General features: G+C 38.6%; 4 protein-coding genes across 4 annotated transcripts; 3 read left to right on the forward strand and 1 right to left on the reverse strand.

Annotated features, from left to right (window-relative positions):
* Position 1: 1 nt before the first annotated feature.
* lipia (lipase, member Ia) lies at positions 2-4,287 on the reverse strand. The gene is made up of 11 exons (XM_026372323.1): positions 4,174-4,287; positions 3,637-3,702; positions 2,545-2,912; positions 2,349-2,457; positions 2,145-2,246; positions 1,961-2,050; positions 1,501-1,668; positions 1,311-1,400; positions 883-991; positions 589-762; positions 2-477 (listed from the first exon to the last, which is right to left on the reverse strand). Exons 2-11 carry the CDS (start codon positions 3,692-3,694, stop codon positions 393-395), a joined length of 1,353 nt encoding a protein of 450 aa, XP_026228108.1. The 5' UTR covers positions 3,695-3,702; positions 4,174-4,287; the 3' UTR covers positions 2-392.
* A 1,627-nt stretch (positions 4,288-5,914) lies between these two features.
* On the forward strand, positions 5,915-9,157 carry pcyt1bb (phosphate cytidylyltransferase 1, choline, beta b). The gene is made up of 8 exons (XM_026372324.1): positions 5,915-6,195; positions 7,155-7,254; positions 7,454-7,570; positions 7,729-7,880; positions 8,032-8,110; positions 8,215-8,357; positions 8,444-8,632; positions 8,786-9,157. The coding sequence occupies exons 1-8, from the start codon at positions 6,115-6,117 to the stop codon at positions 9,020-9,022; spliced, it is 1,098 nt and encodes a 365-aa protein (XP_026228109.1). The 5' UTR covers positions 5,915-6,114; the 3' UTR covers positions 9,023-9,157.
* Positions 9,158-9,956: 799 nt separating this feature from the next.
* On the forward strand, positions 9,957-15,904 carry zdhhc20a (zinc finger DHHC-type palmitoyltransferase 20a). Its single transcript, XM_026371787.1, has 13 exons — positions 9,957-10,094; positions 11,413-11,439; positions 11,547-11,641; positions 11,740-11,860; positions 12,337-12,406; positions 12,628-12,660; positions 12,785-12,905; positions 13,406-13,538; positions 13,633-13,759; positions 13,986-14,072; positions 14,162-14,241; positions 14,365-14,411; positions 14,487-15,904. The coding sequence occupies exons 1-12, from the start codon at positions 9,977-9,979 to the stop codon at positions 14,406-14,408; spliced, it is 1,056 nt and encodes a 351-aa protein (XP_026227572.1). The 5' UTR covers positions 9,957-9,976; the 3' UTR covers positions 14,409-14,411; positions 14,487-15,904.
* A 2,044-nt stretch (positions 15,905-17,948) lies between these two features.
* Positions 17,949-21,054, forward strand: LOC113169977 (organic solute transporter subunit alpha-like). Its single transcript, XM_026371788.1, has 8 exons — positions 17,949-18,158; positions 18,447-18,598; positions 18,808-18,881; positions 19,581-19,739; positions 19,881-19,992; positions 20,087-20,233; positions 20,689-20,794; positions 20,894-21,054. Exons 1-8 carry the CDS (start codon positions 18,083-18,085, stop codon positions 21,052-21,054), a joined length of 987 nt encoding a protein of 328 aa, XP_026227573.1. The 5' UTR covers positions 17,949-18,082.
* Positions 21,055-21,500: the final 446 nt, after the last annotated feature.

A 21,500-nucleotide genomic window follows, 5' to 3' on the forward strand; every position in this document is an offset into this window, starting at 1 on the left:
TTTATTAATAATGGCTGGATAATAAAGACTGAATTCATATAAACAGTACATTTGTATGTAGTATAATAAACATTGATGTAATGTATCCAAAATACCCATTTACAGAGAACGTTTTACAAAAGGCCATACTACTACTAGTTATACATCTGGAAGTTGAGTCATGGCAACTGAACTTCTAAAAAGAAGGCCCAGTTGCCATGACTCAACTACCAGACAACTTCCCCTATTTAGAGATAGATAAAGATAAAAAATTTTCATAGAAAACACACATTTTGTCTTAAAAACACATATACAGTATATATGGTATATCACAGTATCAAATCACAAATTATTTGGCTGCCAAGTCAGTGCTTATGAGTTGAGCAGTCAGCGGAGTGGGCTCCGATTTTATCTCAGAAACTGGATTCTTCACAGGGAAAGGGTCTGAAGGTGACCTCTTTGTTCCCCTCAAGAAGGACGTCATATCGACAGAGAGACCTGTGAAAGGGCAAATTAAGTGAAAGCGGCTGAAGGTCTGTATCAAATAAGTGAAACTGCTTTGCGGAGTTTGGACATTTAAAAAAATCTGTGCTCAGCTGTGTTGCTTACCTCTCGTGGCGTTCCAGAGGCGTGAGACGGATTCTGAGAATCCTGAGCTTATGTTTGGGCTTCAACATGTTCGAATTGGAGAATTTGAGAGACACCTTCTCGACTGCCGGAACGTCTTTGTCAAACTGGGCCAATAGCGTGGTCTGTTTGTACTTCTTGAACATTGAGGCTGTACTGATATACATATAGAAAAACATGTTACTGAGAGGAAAGCAGTAACAAAGGGACAAGGAGATGTTGTGATGTATTATTAGTACTCTGAGCAGAACTGAAATAAACAGAGAGAAGACTTACTGCTCAATTGTTGCTACTGCTTCTGTGTTTTTATAATGAAGTTTAGCAGTAATGTATCCCCAGCGTATATTCTTGTTCCATGTCATCACCTCCACTCTGTAGTTAGTTCCTAAGAGACATGAAAAATGTAATTCAACTACAATAAATATCTCAATCATTTGTAAATAGTATAATAATAATCTCACAACTGCTACCACTTGAAAGTAGAATTCACCAAAGCAACTTCTTTAGCTCAAATTATCTTTGTGAATCAATCATCTACCCTTTCCCTGATGTTGTTTGTTAAGGTACAGTTTTACAAATAGAAATTCATCCAAATATATTAACATGATGGGTTGAAGGTCAATTTCCAGTTTATTTCACCTGTCCTGATTTTCATTTATTTAATGCAACTCTAATATTGGTTTGATTGTAATTTTGTCACTTACTGCAGAATGGAGAGTTTGCATTTGTCGTGAAGAACGTTTTTGTTTCACCCAAACTCAACAGCATGTCTTTCCATCGAATGGCATCGTGGCCTGGATTTGAATAACACAGTAAGAAAACGCACTGTAACCTCGGGGAAAATAATGCATAAGTGTGTTGTGTCCCTCCATAATCAATAGTTAGAATACAAACCAAAGACAGGACATCCGGCAGCACCAAACTGGTCACAGTTTGTACAGTTTCCATTCAGAAAATCTTCGTAGGATGAGCAGGGGTATGCCCTGATGGAACAGTTTGATACCAGAGATTCAAGGTAGAGCGACACTGATCTCTGGTGGTCGCATTTAAAATAAGCTCCACCTGTACAGAGGAAGGACAGAAAATGCATTGTTACATCCAGCCATTACATTACCTTCACACCTTATGCTTTCCAGTTATCATTTAACACTAACCCTAACCTAACCACATGTATTTGGATTGTGGAAGAAAGTATCTTGAGAAAACCCATGCTAGAAGAAAATGCAAACTCCACACAGAAAGGCACCACACCAGTGGATTCAAGCTCCGGTCCTTCTTGTTGTCAGGTGACAATGGTAACTACAATATTGTTTAAATCCTTATTACACAAGTCCTGTAATATTGAGGACCCTACCTGAAAACACAGTCTTTGGGCAGCCAGGTTGGTCTGATCCACCATTTGCGTAGAAATCAATGTGACCTAGAGTTTTTCTGAAACCCAGGGCTGTAAACACAAAATGAATGATAATGATTATGTAATTTAGTCATTCAACACATAACTACGTAAATATGTTACGCAACATTTTATGTTAACCAACCATCCATATCTGTGTGCAAGACATCCACAAACTGGGCGTCTGTGGAATCCAATCGGTCCTCTGGAGAAGTGTCAGTGAACATAACCCCGGCAGGATCCAGACCTGCAAACACCACATTAAAGACATCAGTAGAGCCTAAAGGTTATTCCCAAACTCATAACTAGCTGATGGCAAATCTATCAATTTAGAATATGCCAGTCTTACCTGTAATTCTTCCAATCAACCCATTCAGGTTAGCACCTATGAAGCCTGACATATGAGCACCAAGACTAAATCCAATCAAGTGCATAGAGCTTAGAGAGGCACCGTGTTCCTGAAATGATCAGATATTAGTACATGCCACAGACACAGTTTAGACACAGCGGTGATGGTCTCAGAGGTTGTCAGATACATCTCATACCTGCATCTTATGAATGAAAGCAGTGATGTTGTCTGCTGCCTTCTTTGTGTTCTCCACTGCCTTGAAATAGCTAGTCGCAGATCCGCGGTTCCAGTCCACTACTATGACATTAATGTCTTTCCAGGCCAACAGCGCCTCCGTGATGTTGTCCAGCCACACTGGTGGAGACCCAGTGGGCCGGAAACCATGAATGACAAAGGTGCTGGGTCTAGATAAGTTCAGCAAGGGACTGGCAGACAGGTCAGTGTGGGACATGAGTGTGCCACAGGTCCTGTTTTCCCTGGTATAGAGCAACAGCCTAACATTGAGTTTGGTACCGATGAATGCATGGCTGAGATTTAGTTTTGTAAATTTTTCACATTCTTGGGCTGGAAGAAGAAAAAAGGAGCAGGAAGTAAACAAAATATTCAAATATGAATATATACACTCAACCATTTGAATTTTCTGAGCTTACTAAAGATTGCATAACCGTTCAGTATTTGATGATTTGTCATCCCAAGTTTCGATAATCGGCAATGACATAATTTCCATATGACTCATTAACAATTCAATGGAATTTGAGGGTGAAGCTATTTTTTAACACTGGCCACTGGAAAGGCACTTCTTAAACAAGTTAAACACTAAGATGTACTCATGAAGTGTAGCTATATTTTTGGTGGATCAATTCACCAAAATTCTACAGTAGCATTAAACAATCTAATAATTCGGCAAAAAACATACTACAGTACGGTATGTAGGTTACCCATCAAAACAATAATAATGACATCATTCAAAAACAGACAGACACTCATCTCCACTTCTAACAATGAAACCAAAACGAATTTAAACCAACGTAATAATTGTAATCCGATCATTTCATATCATTTCCTGCTGAGATTGGAGAGTTGTTGGATGTTTATGAAAAGTCACCAGCTATTCCCCATAACTATGACACAATTAGTGGGAAACTCCATTTACTGAGTGCCCTGTTTAAATCAATGTAGTACAAGGTAATTTCAGTTCCTCAAGTGTTACTGAACGATTCCTCCAAAGCTGCTATACAGCTACTCACAAAAGCCACTGCATGTGTTAGTGTTATGTTTTAGGCCTTACCTCTATATATTTGAACAGTTATCAGCAGGAGCGGGATCAGATATTGCCACCGGAACATGTTTTACACTAGTAATACATAAACAGTCAAGTCAGTTTGAGTTAGATCATTAGTTAAAACAAAACAGTCAGAAATGATTTGGCCCATAATACAGTCCTTGCAAATTAGCCAATTAACAGCAAATCACATGTACACAAACTTAGCAGACACAACACTTCGTCTTTCTTTGTCAGTGTTTTTCTGGCTCCATCCATAAAATAAATCTAATTAGGACAGAACTCACTTTTTTGCACAAACAATAGTTGCTAGAAACAACAGTGAAGCTAATCACACACACAGTTGGTTCACAAATGAGATTTACAAGTGTAAATCCATTGTTGTTCATCTAAATTAACAACTGAAATCCTGGATTGATTTCTTTTGCTACAGGGGAAGCCTGATGTTTTTGAGTGTGTAGTGTTTTCCTCAGATTCACTCTGCATAAATATGACAACAATGAGAGAATATACCATCTAGACATGCCAGTGATGTTTTCTTACCTTTGATGTGTGTGAATATATTTCCTGTTCTGACGTGTTAAAGGTCTAGAAGATTATCTCCTGTTTGTAACGCAACATATTTAGGCAGTGTTCAGAAATCAGGAAGTGAGTGAATAGCAAAGCAATATACCCGCCCTGCACACTCTGGCAAGGATAGCCACACCCCTCTCCCCAGGTTATTGTGTAGACAGGTGGAAAATTTCCGTTAAAGTCACTCCTGATGTGTGTGTCCTTAAAACCGGTTATGTGACATTTTCTCATGCTTCTGTTGCACTCAACTTTAGTCAGTAATACCTAGTTTCTGCTTACTCCATAATGTGTACCACTTACAGCATAATCTGCTCACAACATAATGAGCACAATCAGTTTAGAAAGTCTGATTCACATTTCAAAGCTGTGGGGGAAGACTGGATTTAACTGCCTAATTTGTGGTTCTAGAAACTACAAATGAGTTTCAGTGACTGTGGGTGTTCCCTAACTAGTTAGAGTTGGTTGATGTGCAAACAGCAGGATCTGGATTACAGTGGTTACAGTGTCAATATTATATTGGCTGACAAACTAACCAAAAACTACTGTAAACTAAAAGAACCAAATATCCCAGAGGACACACAAACCTATCCAGAAGAGCATAAACTACTGGCTAATTAGTAGCCGAAGGCTTCATCAGATAGTTAGTCACTATAAAAAAAACACAGTTATCAGATACAACAAATAACCCCAAAGGTGTTCTTGAGTGGCGACTGGAATCACTGTCAGTCATTCATGGCTCAATGACTCAGACAGAGTTTGTAAGACTGTAAGTGCAGCCAGTCCGTCTGATGAAGCCTTTCCATGAGAGGTCTTAAAGCAAGTCCAGTCTCCACTGAACAGCATCTTTAGGATAATCTGTCTAATGTTTTTTTTATAATGAATAACTATCTGACCTGGATGACTGAGAATCGCCACAGGCTGACAGATCTGAAACAAAATCAGGCACAACAGAAACAAAACACATTTCAGACAGCACTTTCTTGTTTTTTTCCAGTGTTAGTTAGTTGAATAAACTACAGTTTTGACCTGGTGATGGTGCACCATGAAAGGTTAGGGGACCACTGAAGTGAATGTGATCCTGAACTGAGGTGGACGCACCAACTGTGTGCTTTATCCTCTGAGGACCACGCTCATGGTAATCTATTTATCAGACAACAGTTTTTAAGATATTTCAGACTGAACTAAATTCTTATTTTAATGTTTCTAACATAATATTATAAAGAATATATTTTCCATGCTTCACGCTTACAGTTCAGTTGAATTTTGTGTGATTGGGTTGATAGCACATGTGTGAATGAATCTTTTAAAACAGTTAATGCTATAATGTGTGCCATTACTCTTGCACTGTGCACAAACTGTTTTTTATAATAGAAATTCGTGTCACATCCAGAATAGCACTGTGTGGAAGTTTTGTGAAACGTTGGGACATACTGTGTTTGGTTTCCCTCCGTGTTTAGTTCCAAAGGCTACCAAGGACAAAGCTTTGGACACTGTGCTTCGAGATGGCCTGATACACTCTCGCAGTCGACAATCTGAAAAGGAAAAATAAGAGACGTTTTTCACATTCAATTCTAGCTGGAGCGGGATCTTGCTACACAGTGTTGGAGACAACACATAGTGTACCATTGCACCATCCTATTGCTACAAGGTTCAGTGTTGCCACATGTGGAAAGGGAAAGCCCTCACAAGCTCAGTACTGATAAATCTAAGCTACAGCACAGAGTGGCTTGAACTTTGCACACCAATCTCACAGTCTCCCGTCATCAGAGTCAGGCGGGCTGATGGGGTGTACCCTTAAAAACATACACGGGCTTTGAAATCGTCCCTGTACACGAGTTCAGCCAGTGGAGAGGAGCAGCAGGTGGATGCAGTGTTGTTGTTGTTGGTAGACAAGGCAGCAGAACATCTAGGATGGCTGGAAGAAGACGAGGCCGAGGCAGCAACGTCCAACAACAACATGCCTCACAAAACCAAAGAAGAGGCCCTCGAGGGGTAAGTGCTCTTCTGTCAATATGAAATGTGGCCACCTCGTTTGTTCTTACACTTCAAATGATAATGGTAGCACAGATTTCTGTAAAGGAGGCTGTCTGTCTTAAGTGTTTGATATTATGTAGTGAAGCTACTGGGAACATGAGAACTGAAATGAGAACATACTATAGTTACATGTTCAGTGAATTAACCACATGTATACTGTGGTTTTATGCGACAGGCTTTGCATGTCACAAAAGTAAATGTTTGAGTGGTTATTTGACTTGCTGCCTGGGAGTGGAAAAGTTAAATAATTAGCTTGGTGCAATGATGTAGTCATGAGTCATATTTATTTCCACAATATAGTACAGTGATACATTATTCTAAGCACCTCTTATATAACAAGCTTTGATTTCTGTAAACGTGTCAATGAATTGATAATCATATAATGTAGAATTTAAAAGATACAAGGAGGAGTAATTGTGGAAACGTGAAGGTATGCTTTTTAGCATTCAGAAATCCCCATGAATAATATTTCAGATTTCTCTGCACACACATCAGATATGTCCAGCAGAACAAGAGTTCAAAGTGTATCTTACAATGCAGCAGATAAAGCAGTGTAACTGCATCTCCACATGACACAAAGTCCGTGACATATCACAACACTCATTACTTCTGAGATTATTCTGTCTTGAACTGTCTTTCTTCAATTGGCCTGATATTATCAAAGCTTATCTAGTTTAATACTTCATGATGTCAGGAGTCCCAACCCTCAAATTTATGGAGCATCAATAAAACGCTATAATAACACTATTAATATAATGTTGCCTGGATTCTTTTTTATTGCAATTCTTTATCCCTCTTTCCCCTTCAAATTTAGCCTACTGCATGATGATCCCCTGGTTGTTCTACAGTATGCATCTCAGAGAATAGCGGAAAAACACGCCATTTCACTACTGTCTCTGTTTTGTCTCTATGTTCAGGCTCTGCGGGAGCCGGCTGTTTTTGCCAAGCCTACAGGTTGTGAATCAGAGGTCCCCCATGAAAAGTTGACCATTGCCCAAGCACGGAGAGGCACACCAGGTGATCCTTTTTAATTGTTTTGCTTCCATTACTAATTAGCATAGAAAGGAGAGTGAGATAAATGAGCAGCAGGATACAAAACTATCAAGATCTTTATTGGCTGGTTGGACATCAAACTCCAAGCTGTATCAGCTGTACATGAATGACTGTTGGGTTTTGTAATGCCATGTTGGTACTTTTCATAATTCTTATCTTGCAGCTCATCGTCCAGTACGAGTCTACGCTGATGGGATCTTTGATCTTTTCCATTCGGGCCATGCTCGAGCTCTGATGCAGGCCAAAAATGTGTTCCCCAACACGTATCTGATAGTAGGAGGTAAAGTACGGATCTCACTTCTTCTCTCAACAACAAAACACAGAAGACAAGATGTTTAACTGTCTATCTTCAAGCTCTTTGTAACAAATCTTCCAATCTAATTCCTCAATCTAATTAAGTCTTACAGTTGATGAAAGTTTGTGTCTCTGTGTCCCTAGTCTGCAGCGATGAACTCACTCACAAGTTAAAAGGCTACACGGTGATGACAGAGGACGAACGCTACGAAGCCCTGAGGCACTGCCGTTATGTTGATGAGGTTGTGCGAGACGCTCCCTGGACCCTTACGGCAGAGTTCCTTGAGAAACATAAGGTCAAAGGTCACCCAGTCACTGGACACTCAGCTTCTTACAATGTTTCGATGAGGCCTGATTTTTGGCACATCTCCTGAATCATAATACAGAGACAACAACAAAAGCATCTGTTGTTCAATCTGCCACAACACTGTCATGTCACACTCACAGATTGACTTTGTGGCGCATGACGATATCCCTTACACCTCTGCTGGATCTGAGGATGTTTATAAACACATCAAGGAAGCAGGTGAAGACATATAGAGAATCCCTTCTCAAGAATTATAACTCTGTTATTCTTCATACTAATTGAATGAAGTATGTGCGTTTGAATTATTTGTATGTTCATGTCAGGAATGTTTGTGGCCACTCAGAGGACAGAGGGCATCTCCACGTCTGATCTAATCACTCGTATCGTCCGAGACTATGACATCTATGTCCGACGGAACCTGCAAAGAGGCTACACAGCCCGAGAACTAAATGTCGGCTTCATTAACGTAAGAAAACATATTTAATAAACAACTAAAGTTATAATAATTTGTTTTTGAAATATATCACAGTACAGGAATGCCCTTTCTTATAGGAGAAAAAATACAGGCTCCAGAACCAGGTGGACAAGATGAAAGAGACAGTCCGTACAGTCGAGGAAAAGTCCAAACACTTTGTCTACAGAGTGGAAGAGAAGAGCCAAGACCTTATCCACAAGTGGGAAGAGAAGTCACGAGAATTCATTGGAAACTTCCTGGAGCTTTTTGGACCAGATGGAGCCTGGGCAAGTTCAATTTTACATTAATCCAAGTAAATAAAAGATAAGTGTGGTAGGTTGGGTTAAAGCCAGTAATACAAACATGTCATCACAGTAAAGCATAAACAGAACAACACAACACTGTGACAGTAAAGTCCTCCTCTGTCTCTCCTCATGTAGCATGTGATTCAGGAGAGGAGTGGCCGCATGCTCCAGGCCCTGTCACCCTACTCCTCACCCCGTGCCTCACCCAGCAGCAGTCCAACCAGAGCACGCTCAGTTTCTCCTGACTCCTCTGCCTCTGCCTCCCCCCCGTCTCTCTCACCTCCTTCCTCTCCATCCTCACCCTCATCACCTAAAAGGGGTTCCCGCTCCTCTCTCAAGGCTGCCTCCACATACAGCAGACATGTGCAATAAGTTCTGTTCTGTTGTCCTCATTGGTCCCTAATTTAAACCATAAAATGTCTAGGAAAGCTATCAATTAAATGTAAGTGCAATAAATCATAATTTATGTAATGTTATTCACTGACAAGGAAGAAACAAACATTTTGTTTCAGTGTGATTTTGTTTTTGTCACTTGCTGCTCTATCATTTGTCTATTATTGGGTTTCAGTGTCTAGTCCAAGGACACCTCAACAACGCTTTAAAGGGAATTTCTCCACTTTTGGGACAAATTGTCACTTGGGGTCAAGGGTGAACTCATTAGAATTAGACGTAAACCTATTCAAATGAAACCCAAGACTTTTATTTGGCATAATATACTTGATATTATGCCAAATTGTGTCTTGTGTTGAAGCACTTTGTGCTTCAACACAAGACACAAACAAAGGACCACTAGTGGTCTAAAGCCAACAGTGTGCACTGAAATTTACATTAACTAGAATAATTTCTTGTCAATCCACTGCTTAAAGTAAAATAAAAATAAAAACAGCGAAGAACAGAAGCAAGAGAAAAAAATAAAACTCGACCAAACAGCTACAAACATCTTCATAAGAGGGCGATGACGAAAAAAACTGATCTACTTTATGTGAACTCACCTGATTTATGCTGCCACACAAAGATGACAAGGAAGCGGGATGTCCGACTTGTGCAGCACCGGCGTGTTCAAAAATACCTCTGAAGGCGATTTGAGCCGCCGTTGTTTTTCATTATCTTGCGACTTTGAGGTGAAACGAACGCGAACTGAAAAGCACGGACCATAAACTGGACAGAATAAAAATATATTCAAATCAAATGTCGATGATGCTTCGGAACTACAAACGCATCTGCGCATGTCCCCTGTCGACGATCCCCGTCCTGTAGGATCTTTGGCCGCGCCATATGAGCCTGGATGTGACGTCACCGCCCGTCAATGTGGCACACGGATTAAAGATGGCGCCCTCTCACGTACTGAAGTGCTGCAAGCGGGCTGTGAACTGGGTACCTGTCCTGTTCATTAACCTGGTCATTGGCTGGTCTTATTACGCGTACGTCGTGGAGCTCTGCGTGTGTAAGTGCCCTCACTTTCTATTATTTCTAAGTATTCAGCCGAGGTGGAGCCCGCATCTGTCGGTGTTGACAGTGTCGGGGTTGAAGGGAGATTTGAATTCATCCCCAGGCTGCACACTGTCTCCATGCATTTCATCCACAGGGTAATATTACACTAGCTTATTTTATTTCTGTGTGTTTACCTATTCGCATACATGCATTCCTTCATGATAGCGTCGCATTTATTTGTTTTATTTCGCTCTTGTCGGTGTTAGCGTTCCCATTTACGAATTAATAACTTCGTTAATGCGGCATAATGTTGTGATTGTGCCCTGTATTGTAACTGGACAGAAAAGTTATCCCACTTCTTTAAAAGCTTCTTTTAATAATACAGACTGCTTTCAAAGTCCGTGTTGTGGTTAAATAATGACTGGGTCCAAGTTTATTTCCTGTTGCTGTGTTTCCTAATGTCAGCTGACGAGACATTGGTCACAGCTGTTTGTGTGATATTCTGACACATGCAATTCAATGAGAATATTTTCTGTTTAAGTTATGTGTTCCTAGTTAAATATTTACCGATGGCAAAGGTTAATTAGTGATTCATTCATCAACTGTTACAAAAGTGAACAAAGGGGTCAGCTGTAAACGCCGTTTACAACATTAACCATAAATAGAAGTGGGTATAATTTAACTATCTGATGCATCATGTGTTACTGGACCTATAATAAAGGCTGGAAAACAAAAAAAGCTGCTTTAAACATTTCAAGTTGCTATTTTAGTTTTGGAAAAAACAGACAAACAAAATCTCTTTACTTAAACTGTGTCCTTTACTTAAATGTAATGCATAGAGTTTAATTTTGGCCAATAAAGCAGAAGGCTTTTGCTATGTGACAATAGCGTTTGTTGTTTTTTTTATACCTGATTTATTGTTTCAAGCAGGACTGAAAGTATTTCAGCAGACACTGAGTATTATATGCATTGTTCAGCATGCAGATGTTGATGGGCTATGTGTGCCTTAACATGCACAGTCTCCACACTCACAATAGGTTTTTCATGGTTTGTTTCAGGCTGGAACTGATTATACCATTATCAGCATGCAGCCACACTGTAGTTATGTATGTAACTCGGTGGCTGTGGTCAGCACAGGGACATCCCTGCTGCTTAAACAAAGCTCTCTGTTATGGGTGGGCCTCCACTGGCCGTGCCAGGCGGCTGCCACATGGTGCAAGAAAAGGGTTGTGTGTGTGTGTGAGAAAGAGAGTTTGGTGGGGGATGTGTAGTAATACATTATTAGGACATTAATTGCAGCTCACTAATGTATTTTTTTATGTTTTATGTAGATACAATCCCGAATAACACCGAACGAAGTAAGAGATACCTCCACGAAGTTCTAATCTTTTTCTATTCACATTATTTTTTAAATTATGCTTGAGGCTGTAATGTCTTTTTCTAACTTCTTTCCTTTTCTTAACAGTCAGCTATTTGGTCATCTTTCACATATTTCTCACCATGTTTATATGGTCTTACTGGAAAACTATCTGGTCCAGACCAGCCAGCCCCTCAAAAGCAGTAAGCCAAAAAAAAAAAAAAAACATGATTTGGTAAATATAACTATAAATATACTACAACCTTCTCTTGACTCTAATGTCTTGTTCTCTTTCTGTCAGTTTGGTTTGCCCAGAGCAGAGAAGGAACTGTATGAGAGAGAAGAGCGAGCCGAGGTACAACAAGAGATCCTGAAGAAGGTGGCGAGGAATTTACCTGTGTATACACGCACCGCTGGGGGAGGTGAGTACTGTTTTACTGTTGTCGCTGTTGCCCCTAGCAAAGTAGGAAGGACACAGAGACATTTCCTCATCGTTTAGTTTATGTTTTTCACTCACACAAACAACATGAAGTAAACAATACAAATTAAATTGGGTAATTGCATTACTTTATTGCGTATGTGCAAAACTGTGTATATTATGTGTCCTCTTTGATACTATAACATGTTATTTCTCTGTTAATGCACATCCGGCTCATCTCTCTTGTGTGTACAGAGCTACGTGTGTCAGGGGGGTTAATTGGACTCAGGTGTATCTCTATGGGCCACACCTGGCTCTGTTACTCATCAACAATCATGAGCTCACACTACTTGCTACATGCTACTTGATTTCAAAGGGACATTTGAAACAGCTGTTTATATAAACTGTTGTATGTGCAGCTAAACCGCAGTATTTATACAGTAGTACTTCAGTAATTCTGCTTTCTTTATTTCTTAATAGCCATCCGATACTGTGACCCATGCCAGCTAATTAAACCTGACCGCTGCCATCACTGTTCAACCTGTGAAATGTGAGTGTACACAATCATTTTACATCTTTTAGGAGCAGAAGAAAATGGAAATGTGTTGCTATTGAGAAATAACGATAATGAATTCAACAGAAAGGCAGTTTGTTTTGCAGCAAACGGTCTTTTCAAACCAACATTTAAGAATAGATTATAATTAACTTGACTATAATTAATTGGCTGTAAATATCACTAAGAAAATATGTTTTTTATTCGTATTGTTCAAGGTGTGTGCTGAAAATGGATCATCACTGCCCCTGGTATGCTTTTCCCATTTAACTATGCATTTAAGTCAATTTTCTGTGTGCTGTTTGTTAGATTTATTTATCTTTCCTGTGATGTTAATCCACTCAACCAACTTTGTTTTATTCCTATACTGTTCAGGGTCAATAACTGTGTTGGATTCTCGAACTACAAGCTTTTTGTCCTGTTCTTGGCCTACGCCTCACTCTACTGTTTAGTGATTTGTGCTACAGTGATCCAGTATTTCATCAAATTCTGGACCGTAAGTACAGAAACAAAAGATTTTCTTGTGTGGTTACTAGGTTGTATACCCATTTTATTTTTGGCAGTCAGCAGGCTTGAGTTTAAAGACTATTATTAGAGAATTATTGCGAGTTTGGCCAAACATCAAATGAATACAAGTTCTGAGGGTCAACGTTATTATTAAATTTGGTATAAAAATAAAGCACAGTCAGGCTATGGTGAGGCATGTGATCAGCCATTACTTATTGCATAAACTGTCAACAGGTTTTCAGAAAAGTGTCCATGTGATTGCTTATCAGAGGTTCCTCTTTAGTATACTGTGTTGTGTTATAGCAAAAACAATTTCAAATTATTTAAGACAATATATTTCCCATGACTGTCCTGTGCAAAGTTTAGTAGTTGTACACAGGCAACAAAATAATAATATTTAAAGAAATAAAGTAGTTAGGGGTTAAGTCAGTAGTTAAGGTGACTTGACCTCAAGTCTTTTTGTTTTTGTTTTTTTCCTCCCATCTGAAGAAAGAGCTTCCTGACACGCACGCCAAATTCCACATCTTGTTTCTATTTTTTGTGGCGGCCTTGTTCTTTATCAGCGTCCTGTCACTTCTCAGCTACCATCTATGGCTTGTGGGAAAGAACAGGACTACTATAGGTAACTATAAATAGATACAGTCTGTAATTTTATTCAACTGCTTATTATATCCCTTTGAAGGCCACCACTGACTTTATTTTTAAATTCTATTCAGAGGCTTTTAGGGCTCCTGTCTTCACGAATGGTCCAGACAAAAATGGATTTTCTCTAGGCTTTAGCAGAAATGTAGCTGAGGTGTTTGGAGATCAAGCCAAGTACTGGTTTTTTCCTGTGTTCTCAAGGTAAGCTACTGACCTGATTTAACTGCAGTTATCAGTCACCGTAGCAAAATAGGCAGGCTACTGTGCATACACTGTGCTTAAGGCTGATTAGCTCTGTATCAGCAGACTCCTAAACTGCAGATACAGAGGAGAAAATGAAGTGTTTTCCTCAAAGTGCAATCAGCCCTGAATCCATGCAGTAAGTCCTTTGCTAATACGTTTACTAATCCTTTCTTTATTTAATCAGTCTGGGAGATGGATATTCCTTTGTTACCAGATTGGTACACATAGATCCTGAGCAAGCAAACAGCGTCCTGCAGCAAAATGGAAAAAGGCAAGTTTTTTAATATTCATTGTTTTGTTTTGTTTTTTCTACATTTTTGTTTTGCAGCATATTAATCTTTAACATGACTTTAATTACAGCCCTATTGATGGGGAAACCAACACTTCTGTGCTTGGTAACAACATCCAACAAACAGTGAACAACAGCAAAGAGAAAACCGGTGTGTTTTCACAAGTTCATCTTTTTGTTATTATAGTTTGTGTAAACTGCTGCTTTTTATAATCTATGTGCTAAAGTACCTGTTAACAGTTTGTGAAATACCTTTTATCCTGTTTCCCTTTAGATGGAAGCCACATAGTCTCTGTGACAATGGAGAGTGAGCCATAGTAGGTATGTGAACTCGAATGCTGTAGAGTTTTACAGATTTATACTTGCCCTGTGTTTATTTTAATTTGGTTGCTGCAGGTTGCAGGTGCAGCAGGAAAGCACTCCTCTATTATGATGCCTTAAACCAGGAGCATCTGCATCTCCACGAAAGCCATCCTCCATCCACATTATGAGTGTGACAGTGCAGCCACACTCCACATGTTTTTGTATCTACATTAAATGGACCATACTTCATAGTAACAACAATACTGTTATATGAACAGGGACTGTACAGTAACCTTGGTGGACTGCACCAGGTCATTCAGAGATTCTGTCTTTGCTTTGAGCCAAAGATGTTCACATAACTGTAGGCAACGAACAAGCAAAGCTATTTGCAAATAAGCACTTTGATGGTATTGCAGCACTTGGACTTGGAGTATGTTACCAGCCGAAACTTTCAATATTACTATTGCATCTTATAAACTCTGGAAGTGTTTTTTTTCCTCAAGCCAATGTATGTCTGCATTGTCTGTTTATCTACATGGATTAATGACATACATTTGATTTTGTCAGTATTAATCAAGCATTAATAACTAAACATTGAATCTGGTTTTGTTGGCAGAGCAGTGAGAGACACTCAGGTGATACTTGGATGGTAACTTATATAAATTAGGGAGTGATTTCAACATTGACAAGCATTTTTACAGTAAGTTTGATCAGTTTAACTTCAGGCATAGTGCAATTAAGACTCAGTTATCAAGGGTCTAAACATTTAACAATCTTCGTTTACACTTTTTAAACATTTCAGATTGTATAAAGAAGTTAACTAAGTTTAAAATGTGAGGACCAAATCTCGTGTAACAGCAGTTACAATGGTTTTCTCTCATGATCAGTGAGACTTAATTGTCTTTATTCTGCTATGTTTGTATTTAATAATTTAATTATTTTTAAGTAATTCTTTTGTAGTGTTTTATTTTTGTTATAAAATACTGTATTTATTTATTTTGTTTTTATTTAAGGTATAGATGTCAAGTATGTCCTCAAGTCCACACAATGTTTTATTATATATTTGTCTTTAAATTAAACTTTACTGTTAATGCCAAGGATCAAGGATTTTTTTTATTGATTCTTTTTTTTATTTTATATATTTTAACTTTTAGAAAGCACAAAATTAAACCACAATAAAAACATATTTAGACATAATGTCCCAACAATCAAGGACATTTGAAACATTGTCCTTGGACCTAAACCAGAGCAGATAAGGTGGACATGACTGTTCTAAAGATCATAAATGCTCCTCTTTGTGTTCTAAGCCGTTTCATTATATTACATTACATTTAGAGGAAATGATGCACAGCACAGTGGAGGGTTTGCCTGAGTAGTCGATAACTGTGTAGATATTACCGAGTTGTAGCCCGTGTGAATGTACTTACTGTAGTTTAATAACTAATTTCACTCACTCAGTTTGGCACCTAGAGCTTTCTATTGCAAGAACAATTAATGCAGGGTGATCTTCATTGTTCTGTACTAATAAATGTAATGTATGAAACTCTGAGTGTGCTTCATTATTCAAGCACTTGTGGGCTGTAGAACTAACTGCATTGCACAACTCTTTTTGTGGCTTGTCGTACCTCTTGTGTTACAATTTGTCCAGATCACATAAATGCATCTGGTATAAGTAAAAAGCAGCCCTTACCCTTCTCTCATCAAATGATGCCGTGGTGCCCTTGAGCAAGGCCGTCAACCCCAGTTCCTCCAGTAGAGATGCTCTCTCAGTAATCAGCCAGTCAGACTGTTGTTGTACTGGGCAGCATCCAGGTGTGAATGTGATCAGGGTGTTCCTCTAAAAGGCGCTGCTCTCAGCTCCACAGTCATATTTAATGCCAATATAAAAAACTCAAAGTCAATTAAAGTCAACTCAACTCACAATACACAGTAATTCAAGCATACATTAAAATATAATAACATGTAATATGTTGTGTTGTATGACATTTCTAGCACTCTTGTATGCAAGCTTAATGGCAGGTTGACAGTTGATTTATTAGCCCACCAATTCAATCCACACTGAAATGTCTTGACAGCTGTCAAGACACTTCCACTGTCCACTACTTTGGTTTTATGACTAACTGCAAAGTTCACAATATTCCCTTCAGCCTCAAGATTTGTCTGTGCTAATAACTTAGCATGTTAGCATACAATTCCTTTTGTAATTAATTCTAATGTTAACATGAGTCTAATTAAGTGTGATAATTGGTAAATGCATTTCAGTGCACGATATTATATGCTTAATAAACTGTAGAACAAAAGCTGAATAATTCAGTTTTCAGTAAAATAAAGGTTATAACTTTAGACCATTAAAATGAACACGGTGACCAACAGTTATAAAATGTACATCTACTATGACACAAACTAAAAGAAAAACCTGAATAAAAGAGTTAAAATCACCATCAAAATCATGCACACAATTCTTCCACACCCAGGTAGGTTTCTGCATGGGACAACTGTACCTTCTTCAACTGTAACTTCACAGTTAAAAAGTCAACAATGCGTAAGAAATAGTTTATGTTCCTTATATGGTAACTGCTTGTGAAACAACTTTAATAGCAAGTGCATTTCACAATACACGTGCTCAGTTCACAGGAGTTCACTGGAGTAATTGTGACAAGCCTGGGTTCTTCACCTTTTCCACATCATTAAAACTCTGGCGGGCTTTTGAGAGTGACTGAGTTGATTTTTAAAACATGATGAGCCGCTGAAAGGTGATTGACCTCAGTGCTGTTCACCTCACCAGATAAAGGGGGGGGGGGGGGGTCTCGACACTCAGCTTTGTTAACTTGTAGTTTACAGCTTCGTTATAAAGTTTTATCCAGGATTTTATAAGTATCAATCATTTATACTTTTGATACTCTCTTAACAGTCTCAAGAGGTCTCTTGTACTTTGCAGGAAGAACAATCTGAATGCCACACTCAAGTGCAATGAATGCCGTTTGTTATACTTCTCCAAATAACACTAACATTCATCTTTTTGTTCAATTGTGAAAATATTTTTTGTTCTCCTACTTGTGATTAACAACTGAAACAAGGCAAAACATTATCCTCTGTGATTATTAATTATATAAATACATTTTTGAATCTTGAGTTTAACCTGAAGATATTAATATGCTATAAGTCTCACCCTCTTATCAACTTTACTCTGCACAAACCAACACATGGGTGTAATATGAGAATCTGAGGAGACAACTGGGCATCTGAAATCCACTCAAAGTGTATTATGAACTATATACACTAGATTCCTCATTGCTCAAGCTTAAAGGAAATTTTTTTATACCCTTAATTACTGGGAAGGAAACAACACACCCTGTCAAGGTTCATCTTTCCTGACACTCAGTAGGTCTCATTAACTTATGCTCTGACCTGAATGTGATTTAAGCCTGTGAATAAATGAGCAGCTGTTACTTATGAAGGCATTCTCATAAATCTGTAAGCTCTGACCCTGTCCTCTTCCCTTTACTTCTTCAAAATTAGCTAAAGGGTAAAGTACTCTGCTGCAGGACGCTGAAATGTGCAGTAAAGGGAAACAGCTTAGTTAAAAGGACATTGTTATTTTACTGTGTTGATCTGCTGATCGGGTTTTAGAGGAGTTCAATTTAAATTCTCTGGACAATTCCTTTTTAAACTTGGAGTATCTGTAAGCCATGGAGGAAGCGCTCAACAATACCATTCATCCAGCTTGTTTACAAGAGCCCCCGCTGGCAATTGACGTGATAAAGCGTAAGTGACCCACATTACTACAGACAGCTTGTTGATAATGTTTCCTTATCAACCAGGCTGAGCTAATGACAATAATTGTTGATTCAGGAGTGTCCTGTATGCATCTGTATGTGCCCGGGACTTTTAGAAAAAGAAACCTAATAAAATTCTTACATTTCTTCAACTTAAAAAAACTAATTCCTACAGTTTGTGTTTGAGTTTGTCACTGCAGTGTCTCAGATTGTATTTGACGTTATGAGATAATCCAATAACGTTTCCCTCATTTCCACTGTTGCTGTTTTGAATCAGAACTAGATGCATTTGGAGTTTGCCAGTACTCCATGCTCACCTTCATGTCCTGTGTTTCCCTGCTGCTGTACCTGGAGCAGTGCGTCTATATTTATAAAAAACTGCCCTACCCCAAGAAGACCACCATTATTTGGATAAATGGTGCAGCTCCAGTAAGCATTTCTACCTGGTTCCTGTTGTAATAATTTTAAAACCAACAGAGCTATAATTACTATTTAGTCTTAAGAAGCTATAGACAAAGACTTTTGCAATACAAATGAAATCTGTTTCAGAAAATGTGACATTCAAACAAACAATGATGCAATTAAATTAATAGTAAATCTTTCTTATAGGCATTATAATATTCATTACTCTGTTTCAGGTCATTGCCACCATGGCTTGCTTTGGGATGTGGATCCCACGGGCAGTCATGTTCACAGACATGACATCTAACTGGTACCTCTTCTCTTAACTATATCTTTATTAGTACATAGGCCACATATAAACATAATAATATATTTCTATATTATATAAACAGCTGACATAATCTGATACAGACATTTTCTGTCTGTATCATAAAATAGATGATGACTAGTCAAATTGTATTTGTAAAACTTCATTTCTAGCACAATGACTGTGACAGTGACAGTGTTTCCTTCCATATGCAGCTTAGTTTTGGTTGCACAGGTCATCACATTCTTTCTCAGTTCAGCTTCGTTGAGCAAAACACTGCACTGCCATACACTCGTACTCACTCATGTATGATTCTGCTTAAGGGCACAAGTTAGCTATCAGTGAGCATAACAGAGCAAACATCTAGTACAGCACAGCTACACCAGAACAAACTAAAAGAGTTGTTTTACTGAGTTTAGCTTAGCTATTCAATGAACCATTGCACACAAGGATCAAGGATCATGCCACACTACAGCCAGCATTCATCCTTAATACACTCAAATAAATCTTTTAAAGGTTTCCACCTCCAGTGGAGAAGTTAATAGTTTCTTAAATTTATTTATGTACACTACACAGTACAGTTGTTTGACAAATATGCCTCAAGTAGGTGAGTTTTTAAATAATAAATAAATGAACTGAATATGAACATAGCTTTAGCTCCCTCCCGGCACCTCTCTAAATCGCTTCTCTTTCTATCTGTAGTTATTTCGCAGTTGTGGTGTATAAGGTCTTGGTGCTGCTCATCGAGGAGTTGGGGGGCTACAGTGTTTTTCTGGGGAGATTTTCTGGTAAACCATTTAAGATCAGCACAGGACCCTGCTGCTGCTGCTGCCCCTGTTTACCTCTGGTGCCCATGTCGCGGTATATGTAACAGTTTATTTAACTATAATCTTTACATTACTGTTCCTATACCTGCAATTTATTTATTTGTGTGCACTCTATATCAACTAAAGATTATATACCTATATTTCTAATGTAACCTTTCCTTATACAATCATGCAGGCGAATGTTGTTCTTGCTGAAGATCGGTGCTCTTCAGTATGCAATCCTAAAAACGGTGCTCTCTGTCTTCTCCATTATCTTGTGGACAAACGGCAACTTTGATCTTTCTGATGTAAGTATTTGAAATGGCACCCAACATAATCTTATCATGCTAAATACAAAACAATGAACAAGATATTAAACTATTTCTTTTCATCTTTTTTCAGTTAGAGATCACTGGTGCAGCCATTTGGATTAACCCGTTCATTGGTGTTCTCACTATTACCTCTCTTTGGCCTGTTGCCATCGTCTTCATGAACATTAACAGCCATCTACGCAGGATTAATATCATACCAAAATATGCCATGTATCAAGTAAGTGTATGGTTGTAACCAATTTAAAGAACATTAATACAGTACAGATGGCAGGAATGCTGAAAACAAACAAAACTAAAATGGCGAGGAGTGACTCCTCTGTGTTGAACTGTGTTTAATTGCTTTATGGTTCAAAATGATAAGAGTGCTTCTGTTTTACTGCACAATGAAGCTTATCTTCCTGTTTTATCTTCTTTGTACGCTTTTCTTTAGTTTCTTAGAAGCAGCAGATAATCTGGTGGGGAAATATGTCTTTCTATTCAATGATGCAAAAAAGAAAGTGTTACACTGAAGGAGCAGCAGCGTGTGTGTGTGTGTGTGTGTGTGTGTGTGTGTGTGTGTGTGTGTGTGTGTGTGTGTGTGTTTAACGTCAGTTTGTTTGGTGCTGAGCTATACTAGACCATACTGTAACAATACTGTATGTAACTGATCAGGTACTGTTTTTTTCTCAACAGCTCATTCTTGTACTGAGTCAGCTGCAGACGTCAATCATTAACATCTTAGCTTTAGATGGAACCATCGCCTGTGCCCCTCCCTTCTCTTCTCAGGCTCGGGGATCAAGTAAGAGAAATCCCTGACTGTCATTCTGCATCTGCTGCTGGTGTGTGAGGCAGAATAATCAAAACATAATCCTGTTTTTTCTTTGTTTCCATTCTACAGTGCTTAGTCAGCAGATGATGATCATGGAGATGTTCATCATTACTCTTGTCACTCGGATGTTGTATCGTCGCACATATGACACACTTCCCTCTGAGGTGCATGACAACGACCACAATGCCAAAGTCTGCCTGGAGGCTGCTGTCATAGAACACGACGTCTAAACGAGGAGACAAGTCATGACTGCTCTTTAAATTTCGTATCATATCGTCTGCATTCAGGGATCACCAATAGTCTAACTTAAGTCTAATAAATGTTATAACATATTACCTCATTCGGTCACTGTATGCAGTGTAAGAGGTGAGCACAGTTGTTTTGGCTCAAATGACTAATTGGGAGACTGAAGAATGTCTGCATTGAAGTGTATGAGTTAATTATATTATTAGGACGTTGATTTTTCCATGGTATCGGAGTGGAGGCAGAACTATCATATATAGGTATCTTGAAACTTTGAGTTAAATTAAATTGACTAATTGACTAACAGTCTGGTATTTAGTGAGATGTGCGTATTCTCCCTCTTGAACTGCTATATCTAAAATATTATATTGGGATCATTAGCTTAACGTTTTGTAAGCAAAAGGTTATAAACCATCACTGGTTGTTTGAACAG

The sequence above is a fragment of the Anabas testudineus genome, chromosome 14 (assembly GCF_900324465.2).
Source record: "Anabas testudineus chromosome 14, fAnaTes1.2, whole genome shotgun sequence".
Lineage (NCBI taxonomy): Eukaryota > Metazoa > Chordata > Actinopteri > Anabantiformes > Anabantidae > Anabas > Anabas testudineus.